The sequence below is a fragment of the Aegilops tauschii genome, chromosome 7, assembly GCF_002575655.3.
Source record: "Aegilops tauschii subsp. strangulata cultivar AL8/78 chromosome 7, Aet v6.0, whole genome shotgun sequence".
NCBI lineage: Eukaryota > Viridiplantae > Streptophyta > Magnoliopsida > Poales > Poaceae > Aegilops > Aegilops tauschii.
The window spans coordinates 52,219,704-52,245,095 of record NC_053041.3 but is presented as its reverse complement, the minus strand read 5'-3'; the positions used below and the strand labels follow the sequence as shown (position 1 = coordinate 52,245,095).

The window sequence follows — 25,392 nt, the reverse complement described above, 5'->3', positions numbered from 1 at the left end:
GTGCGCCCTCGTACAACTTAGTATGAAACTCTTATTCATCACTCTCTGCGATGGATAGATGGGCAATCGGGCTGGTAGACTGGCACTCCCTTGCTGCTCCCCTCAGGCCCTCACAAAAGGGAAAAGAAACAGTGTGCTTGCTCGTTCCTGACTGAAAAAAGAGAAGCATCGGGCGGTGAGAAAAACCAGCTACCTTTTTTGTTTACAAATTTAGGAAAATTAGTGTTTCAAACATTAAAAGATTACAATTTATTTAAGAATTTAAAAGTACTCACGAAATTTAAAAATATTCAGAAATTTAAAGAAAGTGAATAATTAGAAAATTTCAATAATTTTAATAAAATCACGAATTTTTAAAATGCACATGAGTATTTATTAAAACAATTTATGAATCATAAAATAAAAACATAAAAAACAAAGAATTGTTGTTACAAAAAATAACAAAAACTTGTTCTAAAACCCGAAGAAAAGGAAATAAAACATAAAATTAAAACAGAAAAAACTATTTATTGGAAGAAAATCGATCGACACATCGAGACAAATAGATATAACGCGTCCTGAAGAAAATTACAGCAAAATATGTATACTAATTAAAAAGAACGTAAGGTTCCGATTTCACCTCTCTTTCGTCTAACCTTCCTTATATATGTCTCGCTCTTTACTTATCCTTTTTGATTATTTTCTCTCATCTCTGATTTTTCTCCCATACATTCTCCCTAAAATAGAATTAATTGTCTCATATTTTATTAACTTACCAAAAACACATTTTGTTTGACAAGTAATTAAATTCTTACCAAGTGAGTGCTTAACAATAAAATGGCAGGTAAATCATGGCGATTGCATACAAAAACTTGCTAAGATTTTAGCGCATCAATATAATAATAGACACGCAGTCACGAGATAATCTACTAGAATGTCATATTCCCGTTGCAACGCACGGGCAATTGTCTAGCAGAAATAAAAATCTGCTCAATGCTAAGTGAAGGAAAGCTAATTGGGCCAAGGCCCAAAGGATATCAGGGTGTGCGGTTTCTACAAAAATACTACTCTTCTTCACTATAAATGAAGAATAGGAAGTATCAACTTTTTTTGTGGGTGAAATAATGTATTACTCAATCACAAGGTCCATACAATCAATCACTGCAAACTCCAATGCCTCTGAAGGCCCCGAACCTATCCAAGTCATGGTTCTACCTTCTAGACGAGCAAACTTAGCTAGACTATCACTAACCTTATTATTACTATGATTGATATGAGTAATACAAGAATCATAAAGAGACATAAAGTAACGGATCTCCTTAATGAGCGACGCGTAAACAGATCTGTCCACCTCCTGAGCCTGTATCAGCTTCACTGCAACAATGGAATCCATCTCGATCATGAATTCATGATAGGTAGGACACTCCTCTGGATAGCAAACAACAAACCCTCCATGTATGCATACAATTCAGAGACTGACTGGCCTGTAGTGAGACAAACTAGTAGGGTTAGCAATTTTTGGATAAAGAACGACAGAGGTAGAATTTACAGTAAAATATTTATCCCTGTCGGCATGAGTCATGTTCTGAAAAATTCTTTGACTGCATTTATGACACTGTCCTTCAAAGTTACCCAATTACGCTGAAAAAACCGCGCTGACAGACCATCGGGACCAGGTGCCTTTAAAGGACCGATCTGAAATAACGCATCCGAAATCTCCTTATCACCAATGCAGCGCATAAACCGTACATGGTCCTGATCTGAAATTTTTGCCTCAAGTAGATCGAGAACTAGGGAAGCATCAACTAAATGTCGGGAAATCACACATCCTTTGGCCTGTAATGGATCGACCTCCAGTTTTCTTTCATCCTCTCGCGGTCTCTCCCCACTGGGTTAACTAGAATTGTTCTTCCCGGTTTTATTTCCCCAGTAGGTTTCTATATCTATTTAATTTTTTTATTAGTTTTTTTTTATTTTTCTAGGTTTCTTTTTTTCTCTTTTTTATTCTGTTGGAAAATGTTCACAAAATTTTAAAAGTGTTCATGGTCTTTTAAAATATTCATGAGAGTGGAGAACATGGTCAGGAATCTTTAAATTATTCAAAAAAATGTTCACTTTTCTTAAAAAGATTCATAACTTTTTTAGTATTCACTTTACAAACTGTTCTTGTAAATTAAAATATTGCATATTTTTTACTATGAGAAAACAACCATATTGCTTTTTGGTTTTCTCAAGCACTTTTGTCTGGTCACCCATAAACTGGGTAGAGGGGAACTTATTTTGACAGTCACCCATAAGCCCCAAAAGACCTGGCCCTTAACGGCTAAGGGGATCCGTTTCATTGGTAGGTATAATTTAGGGTGGCAAATTTAGGGTGATTTGTTGCATTTAACTCCACACACATATGGTACTCAATTATAGTTAATGGACAAGAAAACGAAGCATGATCAAACACTTCCATTGCATCCTAATTTCAGCGCTCATCTCCTCCGCGCACTCATACCAAATGGCTCCCCCTGAAGGCAACACAACTCGATCGCCTCAACCGGAGCGTAGTACTACTGCTAACTACATCACATACTTTTCGCAGCCCAAAAGGGTGCACCTAGTTAACACAACGATTACACAAGAGCAAGTATGCATATGACATAACGAACACACGGCCTCGAACACACCAGCTAGCTCCTCTGCTTCATCGATCGATTATTTCGTACCTCGGTGGATGTGCTGCTTCATCGGTCCAATGAACTGATCACCACCCTGCAAGCATGTCGATCCGAAGTTAAAATGGAAGCACGGTGACCCTTCTGCTATGGGTGTGAGTAGGTCTCGATCGACTAAGATTTAATCAAGTCTTAGTCAAGTAACATAGTATATATAAAAAAAAGAAAAAACTAAAAGGAAAACTGTGCATGGGTCTTCACGCAAAATCGAACGAATATAGCATTACCATGTCTTAGTCGACCGAGACTTAGCAAAACAGTTCTTTTATGTGTTCTTATCTTCTTTTTTTCTAGAAGAATGATAGGTCTGACGTGGTATCCAGTAGGTAGTATTTGTGTATGGATCATCATTCGTATGGTATGGTGCAAGGAGCATGGAGTGAGAGAGAAGGTGACGTTTAAACGCACCAGTCGTACACGGTGGGGCTTCTGGGCCCGACGGTTGCCTCCGCCCGGACGACGTCAACGTTGGCCATCTTGGACTTCCGGCGGAACGCCCTCCAGCCGTCCACCCTGGGCGTGCTACTGCTAGCTGCAGCATAAAGTTTCAGATAGAACATCAATTTAATGAGGGGAATTTCAGGTTCAACAGCAAATTTCCCGACATCTCTGCGTCTGGAACAGCGGTCACAGATCTGATTCTGTGGCTGCATCGCGCTCCGGGGACGGGGACGGCCAATTTCCGGACATCTATGCGCGGTGGTCATAGATCTGATTCTGGCTGCATCGAGGTCGAGGGACGAGCCATGATTGATTAAGCAAAAGGTTCATGTATTCCTTTCCCCATTTTCATGGTGGACCCACGGATAGACACATCGGAGATCCAACAGAAGCGGTGACAGACGATCAGTGTACACCGATCCTAACTAAAGAACGTTAATCAAAGGGAGAGGCCAAGAAACAGAGGCGGAGACCCACCTGCTGTGAACGGGGAGTCCGGCGCACAGGCCGGGGAGGACGGGAGGGAGCTCGACTCGCCAAACGGGACGGAGAGAGACGGCGGCCGGGCGATGGTGATGCTCCGGGTAACTACCGGCGCGACGTCCGCGGCCGCCGTGCTCGAGGGCGAGGAGGAGTATTTCCGGAGCTTGCTGAAGCCGTGGTCCGGGCGCGGGCCGGCGACCGTGTCGTCCCAGAGCTGGTCGAGGAGGCCCATGCGACTGGTTCCGCGTACGGCGTACCTATGCGTGTCGCCGTCGTCTTTCTTTCTTGGCTGGGAGTGGCCGGCCTTCGGGGCTGCGAGTGGCCGCGGCCGAGAGGTTCTTTATATAGCAAGAGGTGGAGTGTACAGGCGTGCGCTGATTCGCTCGGCAGGACTCGGCGGTATCTTTGCCGACGTCGTGGAGTGCTGCGGCTCCTGTAACATGCACTCGATTGGCCGTCATCAGCCATCTTTGTCGTCTCAAGCAGGTGGGGTCTAGGCCTTGATGGCCGGGATGGTTTGGTTTGCTGTGGGAAAACGAAAGGCCCTTTTAGGTCCCGGGAATGAAACCCTGCATCCTGGTGATGTGGATTTCATTTCTTTCAGGATATGCTCGACCTTTCCACGGCTGAAATGGAGGATGTGGATAATACCGAATCAGGTAGGACCCTCTTAGCTGGTGAACGTCTCATGAGGAGGATAAAAAATGCGAACGATATTCATGCCAATTTTAGTTGTAGGGGGATGACAATTTTTTCACACTAGCATGACAATTGTTCGGTAAAGAAGGAACCTTTTTTTTGTTGGAAAAAACTGCCAACGTTTGATCAAGCGAGTGCGAACGTTGGCCATGTTGGATCGGTTGATTCGGCGCCTGGATATCTACGACGGCTGTTTTTCTCGATCCTCTTTTCTGGTGGGTTGAGCCCCATGGCAATTTCATCTCTGTAGGTTTAGGTTCATGGCTCACTGCCAGATCCGGAGCAGATGGAGGTTTGATGGTATAGGATGGGGACCGGAGGAAACTTTGGTTGGCTGCTCCAGCCCGACATCGGCGGTGTCTCCGCATGCGTCGTTATCCTTCTTGGAGGCGAAGCCGAGGTCCCTCCTATCCACCTCCGAACCCCTTCGGATGAAAGTCCAAAATTCAGACTGGATTATGTTGAGTATTATGTTTAGTTAGGAAATACGAGATAGATTAGGATATGTTCCGGCTTGTCTTGTACTCCAAGTTGACCATGTACTTCTATATATATATGCCCACGAGGCTCAAGCAATACAACGAACAATTCCACCAAAATCCCTCTCTTCCTTCTAACATGGTATCAACCTAACCGATCCAATCCTAGGCGCCATCCGACGCTTCCGCTCCCCGCGCCGTCCCCGGGGCGGTTGGCCTCCATGACCGCCGCCGGGGGCCGCGCCGCTCGTACCTAGGGTTCGTCCGCCGATCACGTTGATCGGCTGCTCTAGAGAGTCTTTTTCCCGGTCAATTGATACGGTTTTTTCTCTCTCGCCGGCCGTTTGATCGGTGTTCATTTTTGGTTCTCCGATCAATAGATCGGTTTGCGTCGCCCGCCGCCGTTCGTTGTCTACATCACGCATCTGCTTCATCAACATCTTCAGGATCGGTTGCCACCGGGATTATGCGTGAGGTACGCTGGTACAGCGGCCGCCGACGTGGTCCTGCGCTGGTCTCATCCTCAACGCCTCACTCACGACCACTCGCGCGAGGCACGCGGCATGGTGGCTGCTCGAGCGCCCGCGCTGGTCACCGATCCACTTTGCTGGCTGTTTTCCTTATTGGGTACGTACATGATGGATTGATGGGTGCTTGTGCATATCATGTGGTTACGGCTGCCCGCGTACTTGTACGCACCTGGCCAGCCACTGTGCACAGCGCGTCCACGTCCGGCTGCACGCTCCTGACGCATGCCGTTCAGTCTGATCAACCGCATCTGTGTGCCTATGTTGAATTCTACGAAGATCGTTATCAAGTTTATGCATGACTTCACCGATCGAGCAAGGGGTTGCAGCTGCGTCGTCCCTTCGGACCGCAGCATCGCCGCCCCATGGTTCTCACCGCGTCTGCACTGACCTGCGCGCTGCCTCTGCGTCGCTCCTTCGGACGATAGTGCCGCGGCCCGCGGTCCACCGCCGCCCCGACGCCGTCCGCTCCAGGCTGTCTCCGGGGCTGCACCGACCCTCGCGCTGCCACTGTGTCATCCATCAGGCCGTAGCGAGCGTGGCACGCGGTCCGTGCCGCCGCCCTGAGGCCGTTCCCGTGGTTGCACCAACTCGCGCACTGCCGCTGCGTCGCCCCTTCGGGCCGTAGTGCCGCAGCCCGCGGTCAACCGCCGCACCGAGGCCGTACGCTCCAGGCCGTCCCCGAGGCTGCACCGACCCTCGTCCCGCCGCTGCGTCATCCCGTCGGGCCGTAGCGTGCGTGGCACGCGATCCCTGCAACCGCCCTGAGGTCTTCCCCACCGTCGCCCCGACCTGCCCGCCGCCGTTGCGTCGCCCCTTCGGGACGTAACGCCGCGGCCCGCGGTCCACCGTCGTCCACGCGCGTTGCCTTTCACGTGATATGCGCCGCGCCGCCTCCCTTGGCCCGGGAACGTCGCCGTCCGCGCCGGTCTTCGTCACGCTGTCGGGTTCATTATCGCCTACTTCGAGCACCGCCGCCGCGCTCCTTCTCTAGCCGCCTCCGCCTCCTTAGGCCGCCGCTGCTCTTCTTCCGCGGCTCCACGGCGACTACCTCGACACCGGCGACCCCCGACTCGACACCGACCACGGCGTTCTTTGCACGGCTACCTCGACTACGGCTACACCACCTACGTTGTCGGCTACCTCAACAACGGCACAAAGGGCTACCGCCTTGCTTGAGCAACCTCGTCGGTTTCCACTCCAGCCACGACTCCGCGATGCATCGACCGCTACGACTGTGGGGGGGTGTCTGTCGGCTTGCCTTCGGATTCTTCTCCAGTCTCACCATATGCGTCGCTACCGTTGTGACCGCGGGGGGATGTTGAGTATTATGTTTGGTTAGGAAATACGAGATAGACTAGGATATGTTCCGGCTTGTCTTGTACTCCAAATTGACCATGTACTCCTATATATATGCCCACGAGGCTCAAGCAATACAACGAACAAGTCAACCAAATCCCTCTCTTCCTTCTAACAGATTAGGCGGAGGCGGCGTCCTGCACCTCCTACCCTCCATGGAGGCGCCGTCTTGGGAGGCTCAGGTGTTCAGGGGAGAGATGCTATGGTTGGTGGGCTCTGCGTAGATCCAGCATTAGCGATGGTGTGGAGGTTGGTAGGAGGAGCGGCGTTGTATCTACCGCATCGATGACGACGAGTATTGGCGGAATGGTGAAGCTGGATCTCGATGACGCATGTGGCTGGATGAACGAGCGTAGGGTGGTGGGACTGTTTGTCGCTGTGGCGGCATCGATGGCAGGCCTGGCAAGGTCGATGCATGAGTATTTGCTCTGAAGATGGATCGGTGGAAGACGGCGGCGACGACCCATGAGGGTGTGTCGGACCGGTCTATGTCCCAGACCCGGTATGTGGCTGGGTTGGGGCCTTCGGTTTTAGATGTCAGGCTTAGGTGAGAGATCTGGGTATTCGGCTTAGTTTTTCTACATCCCTTTATCACGTGGATAGGGGTAACGATAGATGTTGCCAAGATGACAGATTCAAACATGTTGATGTACTTCATTGTATGGTTTTCATGAATAATTAATAAAATGGCTGCATTTATCCTTCGGATACAGGGGCCAGGGGTCATCCTCCTTTTCTAAAAAAATGTAAAATTAAGTTTCTTAGGGAATTAAAACTCCTGCTAGGATTGTGGTAAGTAGGACGAAAAAATCAAAGAAGAAGAACAAAATATTGAGAGGTCTGGTGTTGAAGTGCAGGGATGGAAAGAGAAGATTTATTAGGGAACATATAACAGAGTCTGAATCTCACCTTTATTTCATTGGTCTCCAAGTAACATGAAATCTGAAAATTCCAGAAATGTTGGATGGAGGGGTAAAAGGACTTTCTGGGTTGACCTGGTGCCTCTCATAAATAAAATCACAAGTGCCCATTTTTGTTGTTGGAGCTTTTAACCGGACAACGAAGTCATCTAATAAGAAGAAATCCGACAGATACAGTAAGCACTGTTGGAAAAGGCAGTGCCTAGAAGGCGCCTAGGCACGCTTATGCGCTAAGCAATGGACAAACGCCTCGCCTAGGGCATAAAAGGAAGTCTAGGCAGTGCAAGCAAGGAATGGTCTAGCCAAGTGAGAAATCACGCCATACTGCACTGATATGCCAAACATGCCATATTCAAATGGCAATAGCAGGTAGTTAACTTATTTCTATGCCCTAAATTAGTATCAACACACATATAATAATCACAAATACACCATGATAGTAAAAACTATATTACCTCCTAGGCCGCGCCTATGGCGCTTAAGCATCGCCTAGGCACTAGGGGAAGGCTAACCGCCTCTCTTACGCCTACCGCTTTTTCCAACCTTGACAGTAAGTGGAGCATCCTTTTCAACTGAATTATTGTTATGGATGTCAGATTGAAATCTCTCTTGGTGGTAGGAAGTATACTTGGCCATCAGACAACCAGCAAGTTCCCACTTTTTTTAGTTGGATAGAGTTTTGGTTTTCCCCACTTAGGGATAGAAGTTTCCTCTAGCTAGTGAGTGTTACTGTTTTGGCCAAGGATCTTTCAGACAATACCCTATACTAATCTCCTCAGGGGAACTGCTCAAGGTTCCAACAATTTTCAAATTTGAGAACTGCTAGTTCTTTAGGCCTGACCTTATATAGTTAGTACATGAGATTTGGTAGCAAAATATAATGGTACAACTTGTTTAGACAGTTGGCAACAAAGATGAATAGATTTTTTCTCTCTCTGAAGGACATAATAGGTTGGGCGGCTTAGAATTATCCAATGGTCAAGCAGAGGAGAATTTGTTACAACAACAATGTGACAAAAAAACAAGTTTCATTCTAAAAGAGGAGGAAATGAAATGACTCCAGAGATCCAAAGGAAGGAATTGCATTAAGGGAAAAGACAATACCAGATACCACATTCTAACACTAATGGAAGGAGGAAAAATAAACTACTTAGCTTTACCAAGATGAAGAGGTTATTGAAGGACAATCTAATCAAAAGGATTTTATATCTAAACAATAGAGTTTGTTCCTGGACCCTGCATGTGTAGAAAAGATTATTAGTGAGAATCAGGAGATATTGACTAGGAAATTTACCGTGGAGGAACTGAAGGAGGTTGTATTGGGTATGAAGACAAATAAATGAGCTAGACGAGATGTATTTTGTTGATTTCTATCAACAATTCTGGCACATAGTCCAACTAAGCTTATTGCAACTACTAGAAGAGTTCATGAAAATAACCTTGGTACTGACACTAGTACAAAGTACAAATGGTCAACATAGGGGTTCCATGGAGGCGGTTCCGAGTGTTAATAAATTCATGGTCGCATCTAATTTTCTTGCTTGGGTGGTTTAAGAAACGAAAATCACCTCCAATGAGCCGACACACTGATACGTCTCCAACGTATCTATAATTTTTGATTGTTCCATGCTATTATATTATCCATCTAGTATGTTTTATATGCATTTATATGCTATTTTATATGATTTTTGGGACTAACCTATTAACCTAGAGCCCAGTGCCAGTTTCTGTTTTTTCCTTGTTTTTGAGTTTCGCAGAAAAGGAATACCAAACGGAGTCCAATTGACGTGCCAATTTTTGATGATTTTTTATGGACCAAAAGAAGCCCCCGGAGTAAAAGAGTTGGACCAGAAGAGTCCCGGGCCATCCACGAGGGTGGGGGGCGCGCCCATCCCCCTGGGCGCGTCCCCCTATCTCGTGGACGACTCGGAGACCCCCTTGACGTGAGACCTACGCCGAAAATTCCTATAAATACAGAAACCCCCAAAAATAAACCTAGATCGGGAGTTCCGCCGCCGCAAGCCTCTGTAGCCACCAAAAACCAATCGGGACCCTATTCCGGCACCCTGCCGGAGGGGGGATCCCTCACCGGTGGCCATCTTCATCATCCCGGCACTCTCCATGACGAGGAGGGAGTAGTTCACCCTCGGGCTGAGGGTATGTACTAGTAGCTATGTGTTTGATCTCTCTCTCTCTCTCATGTTCCTGATTTGGCACGATCTTGATGTATCACGAGGTTTGCTATTATAGTTGGATCTTATGATGTTTCTCCCCCTCTACTCTCTTGTAATGGATTGAGTTTTCCCTTTGAAGTTATCTTATTGGATTGAGTCTTTAAGGATTTGAGAACACTTTATGTATGTCTTGCATGTGCTTATTTGTGGTGACAATGGGATATTCACGTGATCTACTTGATGCATGTTTTGGTGATCAACTTGCTGGTTCAGTGACCTTGTGAACTTATGCATAGGGGTTGGCACACGTTTTCGTCTTGACTCTCCGGTAGATACTTCGGGGAACTCTTTGAAGTTCTTTGTGTTGGTTGAACAGATGAATCTGAGATTGTGTGATGCATATCGTATAATCATACCCACGGATACTTGAGGTGACATTGGAGTATCTAGGTGACATTAGGGTTTTGGTTGATTTTTGTCTTAAGGTGTTATTCTAGTACGGACTCTAGGATAGATCGAATGGAAAGAATAGCTTCGTGTTATTTTACTACGGACTCTTGAATAGATCGATCAGAAAGGATAACTTTGAGGTGGTTTCGTACCCTACAATAATCTCTTCGTTTGTTCTCCACTATTAGTGACTTTGGAGTGACTCTTTGTTGCATGTAGAGGGATAGTTATATGATCCAATTATATTATTATTGTTGAGAGAACTTGCACTAGTGAAAGTATGAACCCTAGGCCTTGTTTCCTGGGATAAATAGATTTATGCCCCTAGTTGTGTCCCACTCGTCAGTTTTACCCCTAATTCCCAAAAGTCACCAGTTCTGTCCAAGTCACTTTGATCCTCTTATGCTTTTGCCCTTTGACCGTTTGACCGTCAGTTTGAAAACTTCATAACTAATTCATACAAAATAAAAAAAATGCAAATAAGATACCAAAATGTTCAGAAAAACATCACCTATATGTCAGTGTCATTTGCATTCATGAAAAAAGTGTTGGAAAGTGCACATCCGAGTTTTAGCTCTTTTGATACCGCCATGAATAGTAAACTCTAAAAAATTCAAAAAAAATATGGTGGCAAAGAACGACAAGTGTTCTAAGTGCTTGCCAAGTTTCATTAGGGAACAACATTCGTGGAAGTCATGGCAAAAAAATAATCTATTTTGGAGTGCTGATTGTTTTTTTGCCGCGTCACCCACGAATGTTATTCCCTGATGAAACTTGGCAGGCACTTAAAATATTTGTCATTCTTTGCCACCAAATTATTTTTGATTTTTTTTGAACTTTTTTAGATTTTACTATTCATGGTGGTAGCATAAGAGCTAAAACTCGGATGAGAACTTTCCAACACTTTTTTCATGAATGCAAATGACACTGACATATAGGTGATGTTTTTCTGAAAATTTTGGTATCTTATTTGCATTTTTCTGATTTAGTATGAATTAGTTATGAAGTTTTCAAACTGACGGTCAAACGGTCAAAGGGCAAAAGCATAAGAGGAGCAAAGTGATTTGGACAGAACCGGTGACTTTTGGGAATTAGGGGTAAAACAGACGAGTGGGACACAACTAGGGGCATAAATCTAATTATCCCTTGTTTCCTAGCATTGCAATACCGTTTACGCTCACTTTTACCACTTGTTACCTTGCTGTTTTTATATTTTCAGATTACAAAAACCTATATCTACCATCCATATTGCACTTGTATCACCATCTCTTCGCCGAACTAGTGCACCTATACAATTTACCAGTGTATTGGGTGTGTTGGGGACACAAGAGACTCTTTGTTATTTGGTTGTAGGGTTGTTCGAGAGAGACCATCTTCATCCTACGCCTCCCATGGATTGATAAACCTTAGGTCATCTAGTTGAGGGAAATTTGCTACTGTCCTACAAACCTCTGCACTTGGAGGCCCAACAACGTCTACAAGAAGAAGGTTGCGTAGTAGACATCACACACTACTGGATGCGGTCCATTAACATAAGTTGCCTCCAGCTTGAAACTATGTGGGGGAAGTTTCCAAATATAAACTACCTCTGATATGTCTAACTCCTAGATTATATAACCCTCAAACCCTTCCAAGGTATCTTCTCCAATCCCCTTATGTCTCCCCCACCATTGGTGTAGTTTTTCCTCATAGCCGGCTTGTCGAAAATGGTGGCAACGGTTTCCCCCACACGAAAACACTTCATGGTCTGGTGTTGCCCGAGGAGCATTTCTCCTCATCACGGCAGCCACCACCGCCATCCGAGGAGGTAAGCTCCTCCCTGGCGCCGTCACCAGTCGATCCACATGGGGAGATAGTCAAGGGTGGGTGCTTACTCTACTGCACCCACCGTTGGCCACTGATCCCCAGGAGGATATCACTAGCACGACTCCCACAACCGTGCCGAGAGGTGACATGGAGTGATCCATTGAATTTTTTTAAAGGATGTTGCAAAATTTTCCATCACCACCCTCACCTCTATATCGGGGGAGGATTGACACCGACTCATAGGAAGAGCATGCACTACTTGAAGGAAATATGCCCTAGAGGGAATAAAGTTGTTATTTATATTTCCTTATATCATGATAAATATTTATTATTCATGCTAGAATTTTATTAACCCGAAACTTGGTACATGTGTGAATACATAGACAAACAGAGCGTCCCTAGTATGCCTCTACTTGACTAGCTTGTTAATCAAAGATGGTTAAGTTTCCTGACCATAGACATGTGTTGTCATTTGATGAACGGGGTCACATCATTAGAGAATGATGTGATGGACAAGACCCATCCGTTAGCTTAGCATAATGATCGTTAAGTTTTATTGCTATTGCTTTCTTCATGACTTATACATATTCCTCTGACTATGAGATTATGCAACTCCCGAATACCGGAGGAACACCTTGTGTGCTATCAAACATCACAACGTAACTGGTTGATTATAAAGATGCTCTACAGGTGTCTCTGAAGGTGTTTGTTGGGCTGGCATAGATCGAGACTAGGATTTGTCACTCCATGTATCGGAGAGGTATGTCTGGGCCCTCTCGGTAATGCACATCACTATAAGCCTTGCAAGCAATGTGACTAATGAGTTAGTTGCGGGATGATGCATTACGGAACGAGTAAAGAGATTTGCCGGTAACGAGATTGAACTAGGTATGATGATACCAACGATCGAATCTCGGGAAAGTAACATACCGATGACAAAGGGAATAACGTATGTTGTTGTGCGGTTTGACCGACAAAAATCTTCGTAGAATATGTAGGAGCCAATATGAGCATCCAGGTTCCGCTATTGGTTATTGTCCGGAGATGTGTCTCGGTCATGTGTACATAGTTCCCGAGCCCGTAGAGTCCGCACGCTTAACATTCGATGACGATTTGTATTATGAGTTATGTGATTTGATGACTGAAGTTTGTTCGGAGTCCCGGATGAGATCACGGACATGACGAGGAGTCTCATAATAGTCGAGAGGTAAAGATTCATATATTAGCAGGCTATATTCGGACATCGGAATAGTTCTGAGTGATTCCGGTATTTTTCAGAGTACCGGAGAGTTACGGGAATTCGCCGGGGGAAGTTAATGGGCCTTATTGGGCTTGAGTGGAGAGAGGGAAGAAGGGACACGAGGTGGCGCGTGCCTCCCCCTGCCCAAACCGAATTGGACAAGGGGTGGGGGCGCGGCCCCCCTTTCCTTACCTCTCCCTCCTTTCCTTCTTTCCCACTCCAAAAAGGAAAGGGAATCCTACTAGGAGTTGTGAGTCCTAGTAGGACTCCCTACACTTGGCGCGCCCCTAGGAGGGCCGACCTCTCTCCCTCCCTCCTTTATATATGTGGGCAGGGGGCATCCCAAAGGCACTCCAAGATTTGTCTTAGCCGTGTGCGGTGGCCCCCTCCACAGTTACACACCTCGGTCATATCGTCGTAGCGCTAAGGCGAAGCCTTGCGCCGGTAACTTCATCATCATCGACGCCACACCGTCATGCTGAGGAACTCTCCCTCGTCCTCAACTGGATCAGGAGCTCGAGGCACGTCATCGTGCTAAACGTGTGCTGAACACGGAGGTGCCGTACGTTCGGTGCTTGGATCGGTTGGATCGTGAAGACGTTCGAGTACATCAACCGCGTTACTAAACGCTTCCGCTTTCGGTCTACGAGGGTATGTGGACACACTCTCCCCTCTTGTTGGTATGCATCTCCTAGATAGATCTTGCGTGATCGTAGGAATTTTTTTGAAATACTGCGTTCCCCAACAGTGGCATCCGAGCCAGGTCTATGCGTTGATGTTATATGCACGAGTAGAACACAAAGAGTTGTGGGCGATAATAGTCATACTGATTACCAGCAACGTCTTACTTTGATTTGGCGGTATTGTCGGATGAAGCGGCCCGGACTGACATTACATGACCACGTTCATGAGACTGTTCTACTGACGTGCTTTGCACATAGGTGGCTGGCGGGTGTCTATTTCTCCAACTTTAGTTGAATCGAGTTTGACTACGCCCGGTCCTTGTTGAAGGTTAAAACAACACACTTGACAAAAAATCGTTGTGGTTTTGATGCGTAGGTAAGAACGGTTCTTGCTAGAAGCCCGTAGCAGCCACGTAAAACTTGCAACAACAAAGTAGAGGACGTCTAACTTGTTTTTGCAGGGCATGTTGTGATGTGATATGGTCAAGACGTGATGAGATATAAATTGTTGTATGATATGATCATGTTTTGATAAAGTTATCGGCAACTGGCAGGAGCCTTATGGTTGTCTCTTTATTGCATAAGATGCAAGCGCCATATAATTGCTTTACTTTATCGCTATGCGATAGCAATAGTTGCAAAAGCAATAGTTGGCGAGACGACCATGTGACGACACGTTGATAAAGATCAAGAATATGGAGATCATGGTGTCATGCCGGTGACGATGGAGATCATGACGGTGCTTTGGAGATAGAGATCAAAGGCACAAGATGATGATGACCATATCATGTCACATATTTTGATTGCATGTGATGTTTATCCTTTATGCATCTTATTTTGCTTAGTACGACGATACAATTATAAGATGATCCCTCACTAAGTTTCAAGGTATAAGTGTTCTCCCTGAGTATGCACTGTTGCGACAGTTTGTCGTGCCGAGACACCACGTGATGATCGGGTGTGATAAGCTCTACGTTCACATACAACGGGTGCAAGCCAGTTTTGCACACGCGGAATACTCGGGTTAAACTTGACGAGCCTAGCATATGCAGATATGGCCTTGGAGCACTGAGACCGAAAGGTCGAACGTGAATCATATAGTAGATATGATCAACATAGAGATGTTCACCATTGAAAACTACTCCATCTCACGTGATGATCGGACATGGTTTAGTTGATATGGGTCACGTGATCATTTAGGTGACTAGAGGGATGTGTATCTAAGTGGGAGTTCTTAAGTAATATGATTAATTGAACTTTAATTTATCATGAACTTAGTCCTGATAGTATTTGCAAATTATGTTGTAGATCAATTGCTCGCATATAGCTTCCCCGTTTTATTTATGATATGTTCCTAGAGAAAACTAAGTTGAAAGTTGATAGTAGCAATGATGCGGACTAGGTCCATGATTTGAGGATTATCCTCATTGCTGCACAGAAGAATTATGTCCTTGATGCACCGCTAGGTGACAGAACTATTGCAGGAGCAGATGCAGACGTTATGAACGTTTGACAAGCTCGGTATGATGACTACTTGATAGTTTAGTGCACCATACTTTACGGCTTAGAACCGGGGCTTCAAAAATGTTTTGAAATGTCACGGAGCATATGAGATGTTCCAAGAGCTGAAATTGGTATTCAGACTCATGCCTGAGTCGAGAGGTATGAGACCTCTGACAAGTACCTTGCCAAAAAGATGGAGGAGAATAGCTCAACCATTGAGCATGTGCTCAGAATGTCTGAGTACTTCTATCGCTTGAATCAAGTGGGAGTTTATCTTCCAGATAAGATAGTGATTGACAGAGTTCTCTAGTCACTATCACCAAGTTACTGGAACTTCGTGATGAACTATAATATGCAAGGGATGACGAAAACGATTCCCCGAGCTCTTCGCGATGCTGAAATCGGCGAAGGTAGAAATCAAGAAAAGCATCAAGTGTTGATGCTCGACAAGACCACTAGTTTCAAGTAAAATGGCAAGGGAAAGAAAGGGAACTTCAAGAAGAATGGCAAGCAAGTTGCCACTCCCATGAAGAAGCCCAAAGCTAGACCTAAGCCTGAGACTTATTGCTTCTAGTACAAAGGGACTGGTCACTGAAAGCGGTACTGCCCCAAGTATTTGGCGGATAAGAAGGATGGCAAAGTGAACAAAAGTATATATGATATACATGTTATCGATGTGTAATTTACTAGTGTTCATAGTAACCCCTGGGTATTTGATACTGGTTCAGTTGCTATGATTAGTAACTTGAAACAGGAGTTGCAAAATGAACAGAGACTAGTTGAGGGCGAGGTGACAATGTGTGTTAGAAGTGATTCCAGGGTTGATAAGATCACCATCGCACACTCCCTTTACCTTCGGGATTAGTGTTGAACCTAAAATAAATGTTATTTGGTGTTTGCGTTGAGCATTAATATGATTAGCTTATGTTTATTGCAATACGGTTATTCATTTAAGTAAGAGAATAATTGTTGTTCTGTTTATATGAATAAAACCTTCTATGGTCATACACCCAATGTAAATGGTTTATTGAATCTCGATCATATTGATACACATATTCATAATATTGATGCCAAAAGATGCAAAGTTGATAATGACAGTGCAACATATTTTTCGCACTGCCGTTTAGGTCATATTGGTGTAAAGCGCATGAAGAAACTCCATGCGGATGGACTTTTGGAATCACTTGATTATGAATCACTTGATGCTTGCAAACATGCCTCATGGGCAAGATGACTAAGACTCCGTTCTCCGGAACGATGTATGCGGTCCGATGAGTGTTGAGGCTCGCGGTGGGTATCGTTATTTTCTGACCGTCACAGATGATTTGAGCAGATATGGGTATATCTAATTAATGAAACACAAGTCTGAAACACTTGAAAAGTTCAAAGAATTTTAGAGTGAAGTTGAGAATCATCGTAACAAGAAAATAAAGTTTCTATGATCTGATCGCGGAGGAGAATATTTGAGTTATTAGTTTGGCCTTCATTTAAAACAATGTGGAATAGTTTCACAACTCACGCCACCTGGAACACCACAGCATAATTGTGTGTCCGAACGTCGTAACCGTACTATATTAGATATGGTGCGATCTATGATGTCTCTTACCGATTTACCACTATCGTTTTGGGGTTATGCATTAGAGACAGCTGCATTCACGTTAAATAGGGCACCATCTAAATCCGTTGAGACGACACCGTATGAACTGTGGTTTGGCAAGAAACCTAAGTTGTCCTTTCTTAAAGTTTGGGGCTGCGATGTGATAAGTCTCCAACGTATCTATAATTTTTGATTGTTCCATGCTATTATATTATCTGTTTTGGATGTTTAATGGGCTTTAATATACCTTTTTATATTATTTTTGGGACTAACCTATTAACGGAAGGCCCAGTGCAAATTGCTGCTTTTTTGCCTATTTCAGTGTTTCATAGAAAAGGAATATCAAATGGAATCCAAACGGAACGAAACCTTCGCGAGGATCTTTTTTGGAGCAGATGCAATCTAGGAGACTTGGAGTGGAAGTCAAGGAAGCAACGAGGCAGCCACGAGGCAGGAGGGCGCGCCCCCCACCCTCGTGGGCCCCTCGTAGCTCCACCGACCTACTTCTTTCGCCTATATATACTCCTATACCCTGAAACCATCGAGGGGATACACGAAACCACTTTTCCACCGCCGCCACCTTCTGTACCCGTGAGATCCCATCTTGGGGCCTTTTTCGGCGATCTGCCGGGGGGGGGGATTCAATCACGGAGGGCTTCTACATCAACACCATAGCCTCTCCGATGATGTGTGAGTAGTTTACCACAGACCTTCGGGTCCATAGTTATTAGCTAGATGGCTTCTTCTCTCTCTTTGGATCTCAATAAAAATTTCTCCTCGATCTTCTTGGAGATCTATTTGATGTAATTATTTTTGTGGTGTGTTTGTCGAGATCCGATGAATTGTGGGTTTATGATCAATATTATCTATGAACAATATTTGGTTCTTCTCTGAATTCTTATATGCATGATTTAATATCTTTCCAAGTCTCTTCGAATTATCGGTTTAGTTTGGCCTACTAGTTTGATCTTTCTTGCAATGGGAGAAGTGCTTAGCTTTGGGTTCAATCTTGCGATGCTCGATCCCAGTGACAGAAAGGGAAACGACACGTATTGTATTGTTGCCATCGAGGATAAAAAGATGGGGTTTATATCATATAGCTTGAGTTTATCCCTCTACATCATTTCATCTTGCTTAATGCGTTACTCTGTTCTTATGAACTTAATACCCTAGATGCATGCTGGATAGCGGTCGATGTGTGGAGTAATAGTAGTAGATGCAGAATCGTTTCGATCTACTTGTCATGGACGTGATGCCTATGTTCATGATCATGCCTAGATATTCTCATAACTATGCATTTTTTTATCAATTGCTCGACAGTAATTTGTTCACCCACCATAATATATGCTATCATGAGAGAAGCCACTAGTGAAACCTATGGCCCCCGGGTCTACTTTACATCATATAAGTTTCCAATCTATAATTCTAGTTTACTCTTTATTTTGCAATCTTTACTTTTCCAATCTATACAACAAAAATACCAGAAATATTTATCTTATTATCTTTATCAGATCTCACTTTTGCAAGTGGCCGTGAAGGGATTGATAACCCCCTTATCACGTTGGTTGCAAGGTTCTTGATTGTTTGTGCAGGTACTAGGCAATTTGCGTGTAGTCTCCTACTGGATTGATACCTTGGTTCTCAAAAACTGAGGGAAATACTTACGCTACTTTGCTGCATCACCCTTTCCTCTTCAAGGGAAAACCAACGCATGCTCAAGAGGTAGCAAGAAGGATTTCTGGCGGCGTTGCCGGGGAGATCTACGCCAAGTCAAGACATACCAAGTACCCATCACAAACTCTTCTCCCTCGCATTACATTATTTGCCATTTGCCTCTCGTTTTCCTCTCCCCCAGTTCACCTTTGTCGTTTTATTCGCTCTTTTCTGTCCTCCTCTTTTTGCTTGCTTCTTGTGTTTTTGGGTGTTAGTGTGCACGTCTTGCTTTGATGGCTCCGCCTAAAAGCGTTGATCCTCAACTTAGAAGGTTGGAAGAAATTGAAAACAATATTAGAAGCTTTATGTCTTTGCAATTTGAGCATAATAATTTCTTCCGAAACGTGCTTAAAGAACAGAAAAGTATTATGGAGTATATGAATAAATAGCTTGATGATATGTCTAAGGAATTCTATGGTTTGAAATCTCAGTTTGCTCATCTTGAAAACTTAATATCCCAAATTTTGGATAAGCAAGCCACCTTAGTTAATAAGATGGCCGCTAAACCGGAAGATTTAGATGATAATAATTGATAACCCACAAGTATAGGGGATCGCAACAGTTTTCGAGGGTAGAGTGTTCAACCCAAATTTATTGATTCGACACAAGGGGAGCCAAAGAATATTCTCAAGTATTAACAGTTGAGTTGTCAATTCAACCACACCTGGATAACTTAGTATCCGCAGCAAAGTATTTAGTAGCAAAGTAATATGGAAGTAACGGTAACAGTAGCAAAAGTAATATTTTTGGGTTTTGTAGTGATTGTAACAGCAGCAACGGAAAAGTAAATAAGCGAAGAACAATATGTGAAAAGCTCGTAGGCATTGGATCGGTGATGGAGAATTGTGCCCGATGCGGTTCATCATGTAACAATCATAACATAGGGTGACACAGAACTAGCTCCAATTCATCAATGTAATGTAGGCATGTATTCCGAATATAGTCACACGCGCTTATGGAAAAGAACTTGCATGACATCTTTTGTCCTACCCTCCCGTGGCAGTGGGGTCCTAATGGAAACTAAGGGATATTAAGGCCTCCTTTTAATAGAGTACCGGAACAAAGCATTAGCACATAGTGAATACATGAACTCCTCAAACTATGGTAATCACCGGGAGTGGTCCCGATTATTGTCACTTCGGGGTTGCCGGATCATAACACATAGTAGGTGACTATAGACTTGCAAGATAGGATCAAGAACTCACATATATTCATGAAAACATAATAGGTTCAGATCTGAAATCATGGCACTCAGGCCCTAGTGACAAGCATTAAGCATAGCAAAGTCATAGCGACATCAATCTCAGAACATAGTGGATACTAGGGATCAAACCCTAACAAAACTAACTCGATTACATGATAAATCTCATCCAACCCATCACCGTTCAGCAAGCCTACGATGGAATTACTCGCGCACGGCGGTGAGCATCATGAAATTGGTGATGGAGGATGGTTGATGATGACGGCGGCGACGAATTCCTCTCTCCGGAGCCCCGAACGGACTCCAGATCAGCCCTCCCAAGAGGTTTTAGGGCTTGGCGGCGGCTCCATATCGTAAAACGCGATGAATCCTTCTCTCTGATTTTTTCTCCCCGCAAGTGAATATATGGAGTTGGAGTTGAGGTCGGTGGAGCGTCAGGGGGCCCACGAGGTAGGGGGCGCGCCCTAGGGGGCAGGCGTGCCCTCCACCCTCGTGGACAGGGTGTGGGCCCCCTGACGTGGATTTTTCTTCCGGTATTTTTCTTATTTTCCAAATAGATGTTCCGTGGAGTTTCAGGTCATTTCGAGAACTTTTGTTTCTGCACATAAATAACACCATGGAAAGTCTGCTGAAAACAACGTCAGTCTTGGTTAGTTCCATTCAAATCATGAAAGTTAGAGTCCAAAACAAGGGCAAAAGTGTTTGGAAAAGTAGATACGACGGAGATGTATCAACTCCCCCAAGCTTAAACCTTTGCTTGTCCTCAAGCAATTCAGTTGATAAACTGAAAGTGATAAAGAAAAACTTTTACAAACTCTGTTTGCTCTTGTTGTTGTAAATATGTAAAGCCAGCATTCAAGTTTTCAGCAAAGATGATGACTAACCACATTCGCAATAACTCTTAGGTCTCATGTTTACTCATATCAATGGCATATCAACTAGCGAGCGATAATAATAAATCTCGGATGACAACACTTTCTCAAAACAATCATAATATAATATAACAGGATGGTATCTCGCTAGCCCTTTCTGAGACCGCAAAAACATAAATGCAGAGCACCTTTAAAGATCAAGGACTGACTAGACATTGTAATTCATGGTAAAAGAGATCCAGTCATAGTCATACCCAATATAAATTAATAGTAATGGATGCAAATGACAACATCGCTCTCCAGCTAGTGCTTTCTAATAAGAGGGTGATGACTCAACATGAAAGTAAATAGATAGGCCCTTCGCAGAGGGAAGCGGGGATTTGTAGAGGTGCCAGAGCTCGATTTTGAAATAGAGATAAATAATATTTTGAGCGGCATACTTTCATTATCAACATAACAACCAAGAGATGGCGAGATCTTCCATGCTACACACATTATAGGTGGTTCCCAAATAGAATGGTAAAGTTTATACCCCCCTCCACCAACAAGCATCAATCCACGGCTTGCTCGAAACAACGAGTGCCTCCAACAAGCAACAATCCCAGGGGGAGTTTTGTTTGCAATTATTTTGATTTAGTTTGCATAAAGCATGGGACTGGGCATCCCGGTGACCAGCCATTTTCTCGTGAGTGAGGAGCGGAGTCCACTCCTCTTGAGAATAACCCGCCTAGCATGGAAGATAAGGGCAGCCCTAGTTGATACATGAGCTATTCGAGCATACAAAACAGAATGTTTATTTGAAGGTTTAGAGTTTGTCACATACAAATTTACTTGGAACGGCAGGTAGATACCGCATATAGGAAGGTATAGTGGACTCATATGGAATAACTTTGGGGTTTAAGGGATTGGATGCACAAGCAGTATTCCCGCTTAGTACAAGTGAAGGCTAGCAAAAGACTGGGGAGCGACCAACTAGAGAGCGACAACAATCATGAACATGCATTAAAATTAATAGACATTGAGTGCAAGCATGAGTAGGATATAGTCCACCATGAACATAAATATCGTGAAGGCTATGTTGATTTGTTTCAACTACATGTGTGAACATGTGCCAAGTCGAGTCACGTAAATCATTCAAAGGAGGATACCACCCCACTATACCACATCACAACCATTTTAATAGCATGTTGGCACGCAAGGTAAACCATTATAATTCATAGCTAATCAAGCATGGCATAAGCAACTATGATCTCTAATTGTCATTGCAAACATGTTTATTCATAATAGGCTGAATCAGGAACGATGAACTAATCATATTTACAAAAACAAGAGAGGTCGAGTTCATACCAGCTTCTCCCATCTCAGCCAGTCCATCATATATCGTCATAATTGCCTTTCACTTGCACGACCGAACGATGTGAAAATAATAAGAGTGCACGTGCATTGGACTAAGCTGGAATCTGCGAGCATTCAATAAACAGGAGAAGACAAGGCAATATGGGCTCTTGGTTAAATCAACAATAATGCATATAAGAGCCACTTCAACAATTTAATCATGGTCTTCTCCTATCGACCCCCAAAGAAAAGAAAAGAAATAAAACTATTTACACGGGAAAGCTCCCAACAAGCAAAAGAAGAACGGGAAATCTTTTTGGGTTTTCTTTTTAATTATTACTACTACAGCAAGAAAAGTAAACTAACTAAAATCTACACTAATTTTTTGGTTTTTCTTAAGGTTTAACAAACACACAAGAAGAAAGTAGGAAAAAGAAAATAAACTAGCATGGATAGTACAGTGAAAGAGTATGAGCACCGACATCTAGCATTGAGTGTGTGTGAACATAAATGTAATGTCGGTGGGAAATACATACTCCCCCAAGCTAGATGTCGGTGGGAAATCATGCGCTACCATACTCTTATTGGATAGTACAGTGAAAGTTGGTTTATTGCCACGGATGGCCTGGCGGATATCCATAGTTGTAGCCTGGGTCGTACTGAGATGAAGAAGACTCTAATTGCCACTGGCTGGCAGTCATCTTCGGATCCCAACAGTAATCAGACTGTCGTGGAGGCTCAAATTGTGGTTCCCGGCTCAAGGGCTGGTGTAGGGTTTCGGTAGGCGTAAATGGCCGCCCATGGAACGAGATACAGACCTGTAGATAAATTAAACAAGGAAGGAGCAGGCAAGGTAATAGTCTCAGGGTGGTGTTTATCAAAGAACAATTTGTATTTAAGCTCCCCTTCCCTATTCTTAACAATGAAATCATGCGCTACCATACTCTTATAATCTAAATAAGCATTGGGCAGCAATTTTTCTTCTTTCTCATAGTGCCTAATAGGTATGTTATAATGTGTAGCAAGGCGTGAAGCATAAATACCTCCAAAGATGGGGCCCTTTGTACGGTTCAAACTTAACCGTTTAGCAATAATTCCGCCCATACTAACAGTGTTATCGCGGAATAAACCATGGAACAAGATGATAATATCAGCAACACTAAGGTTTATACAGTTTCCACGACCAATTAAGCAACGACTAGCAAATATGGCAAAGTAGCGTAAAACAGGAAAATGTATGCTAGTGATTCTTGCATCGGAATACTTCCTAGTTTCCCCCACAGTAATAGTGTCAATAAACCCATCCACATCTTTACGATGTGGTTCATCTAAGGTACCCTCGAAGGGTATTTTGCAAACCTTGCAAAATTCATCTAGTGGCATCTTCCTAACAACATCATATAAATGAAACTCTACTGAAGGAGGTGTTTCCTTAGGAAAATAGTAGAAGTTTTGCACAAAAGTATTGGTGAGTTAGAGATACTGATGACGTTGGTCGCGGAGAAAATCGGTGAGGCCAGCATTCTCAGCCAATGAATAGAAATCATCATAAATCCCGGCTTCTCTCAAGAAATCATCGGAAGGCCATTCACACGGCCGAACCTCCGCGGTGCGAGGCAAATTATATTTGGGCCTATGTGCTTCTTCATTCTGCTTTTCCTTTGAGCTTCGGCTCGATGAGCCCCTCAAAAATCTCTTCATTATTTTCTGAAAATTTCTGAAATTTTTAGTAGCTTCAAACAAAACTGAGCCAAGCTCAATAAAATTGATAGCAACTACTCCTACAAGTGCCTGGAGCCTCTATCATGCATTAGAACTACTTGGAACCATATAAATTTGACATGCAAGCTCAAGAACAGGGTCACCTTGGCAGCACAAATTTGCAATGAATAAAGCACTAGAACAAAAACTAATTGGACCAATGGAGGAGTCACATACCAAGGAACAATCTCCCCAAGCAGTTTTGTGATAGGTGCTTTGAGAAAGGAGATCGAAAATCGCAGCAAAATGAGCTAGAACTCGTGCTTGATCTGGATGGTGATTTTTTTGGGAGGAAGAAGAAGTGTGTGGGTGCAGGAATAAGTGGAGGGGAGCCACCATGGGCCCACGAGGCAGGGGCGCGCCCAGGGGGTAGGGCGCGCCCTCCACCCTCGTGGCCAGGTGCTTGCCCCTCCTGCTGTGTTCTCAGTGCCAGATATTCTCAAAAATTCTAGAAAAAATCATATTCCATTTTCAGGGCATTTGGAGAACTTTTATTTTCAGGGTATTTTTATATTGCACGGATAAATCAGAAAACAGACAGAAAAATACTATTTTTACTTTATTTCAACTAAATAACAAAAAGTAGAGAGAGGGTACAGAAGGTTGTGCCTTCTAGTTTCATCCATCTCATGCTCATCAAAAGGAATCCACTAACAAGGTTGATCAAGTCTTGTTAACAAACTCATTCCGAATAACATGGAACCGGAGAAATTTTGAATAACACTATGTTACCTCAACGGGGATATGCACATCCCCAATAATAAGAATATCATATTTCTTCTTGATAGTAGGAAGAGGAAATTCAAAACCTCCAAAAATAATCGATGGAATTTTACCAATAGAATTGATACTGTGGACGTGAGGTTGTTTCCTCGGAAAGTGTACCATATGCTCATTACCATTAACATGAAAAGTGACATTGCCTGTGTTGCAATCAATAATAGCCCCTGCAGTATTCAAAAAAGGTCTTCCAAGAATAATAGACATACTATCGTCCTCGGGAATATCAAGAATAACAAAGTCCGTTAAAATAGGAACGTTTGCAACCATAACAGGCACATCCTCACAAATACCGACACGTATAGCAGTTGATTTATCAGCCATTTGCAAAGATATTTCAGTAGGGGTCAACTTATTCAAATCAAGTCTACGATATAAAGAGAGAGGCATAACACTAACACCGGCTCCAAGATCACATAAAGCAGTTTTAACATAGTTTCTTTTAATGGAGCATGGTATAGTAGGTACTCATGGATCTCCAAGTTTCTTTGGTATTCCACCCTTAAAAGTGTAATTAGCAAGCATGGTGGAAATTTCAGCTTCCGGTATCTTCCTTTTATTAGTAACAATATCTTTCATATACTTAGCATAAGGATTCATTTTGAGCATATCAGTCAAACTCATACGCAAAAAGATAGGTCTAATCATTTCAGCAAAGCTCTCAAAA

The 25,392-nt window shown here is 43.7% G+C and overlaps 1 protein-coding gene across 2 annotated transcripts; it reads right to left on the bottom strand.

Moving 5' to 3' along the window:
* Positions 1 to 449: 449 nt before the first annotated feature.
* LOC141026589 (dormancy-associated protein homolog 3-like) lies at positions 450 to 3,958 on the bottom strand. Of its 2 annotated transcripts, XM_073503394.1 has the most exons (4): positions 3,621 to 3,958; positions 3,111 to 3,234; positions 2,694 to 2,739; positions 450 to 1,463 (listed from the first exon to the last, which is right to left on the bottom strand). In XM_073503394.1, exons 1-3 carry the CDS (start codon positions 3,856 to 3,858, stop codon positions 2,712 to 2,714), a joined length of 390 nt encoding a protein of 129 aa, XP_073359495.1. In that variant the 5' UTR covers positions 3,859 to 3,958; the 3' UTR covers positions 450 to 1,463; positions 2,694 to 2,711. The 2 variants fall into 2 exon arrangements, with proteins under 2 accessions (XP_073359495.1, XP_073359494.1); XM_073503393.1 differs by lacking the exon at positions 450 to 1,463 and having other exon boundaries at positions 2,419 to 2,739.
* Positions 3,959 to 25,392: the final 21,434 nt, after the last annotated feature.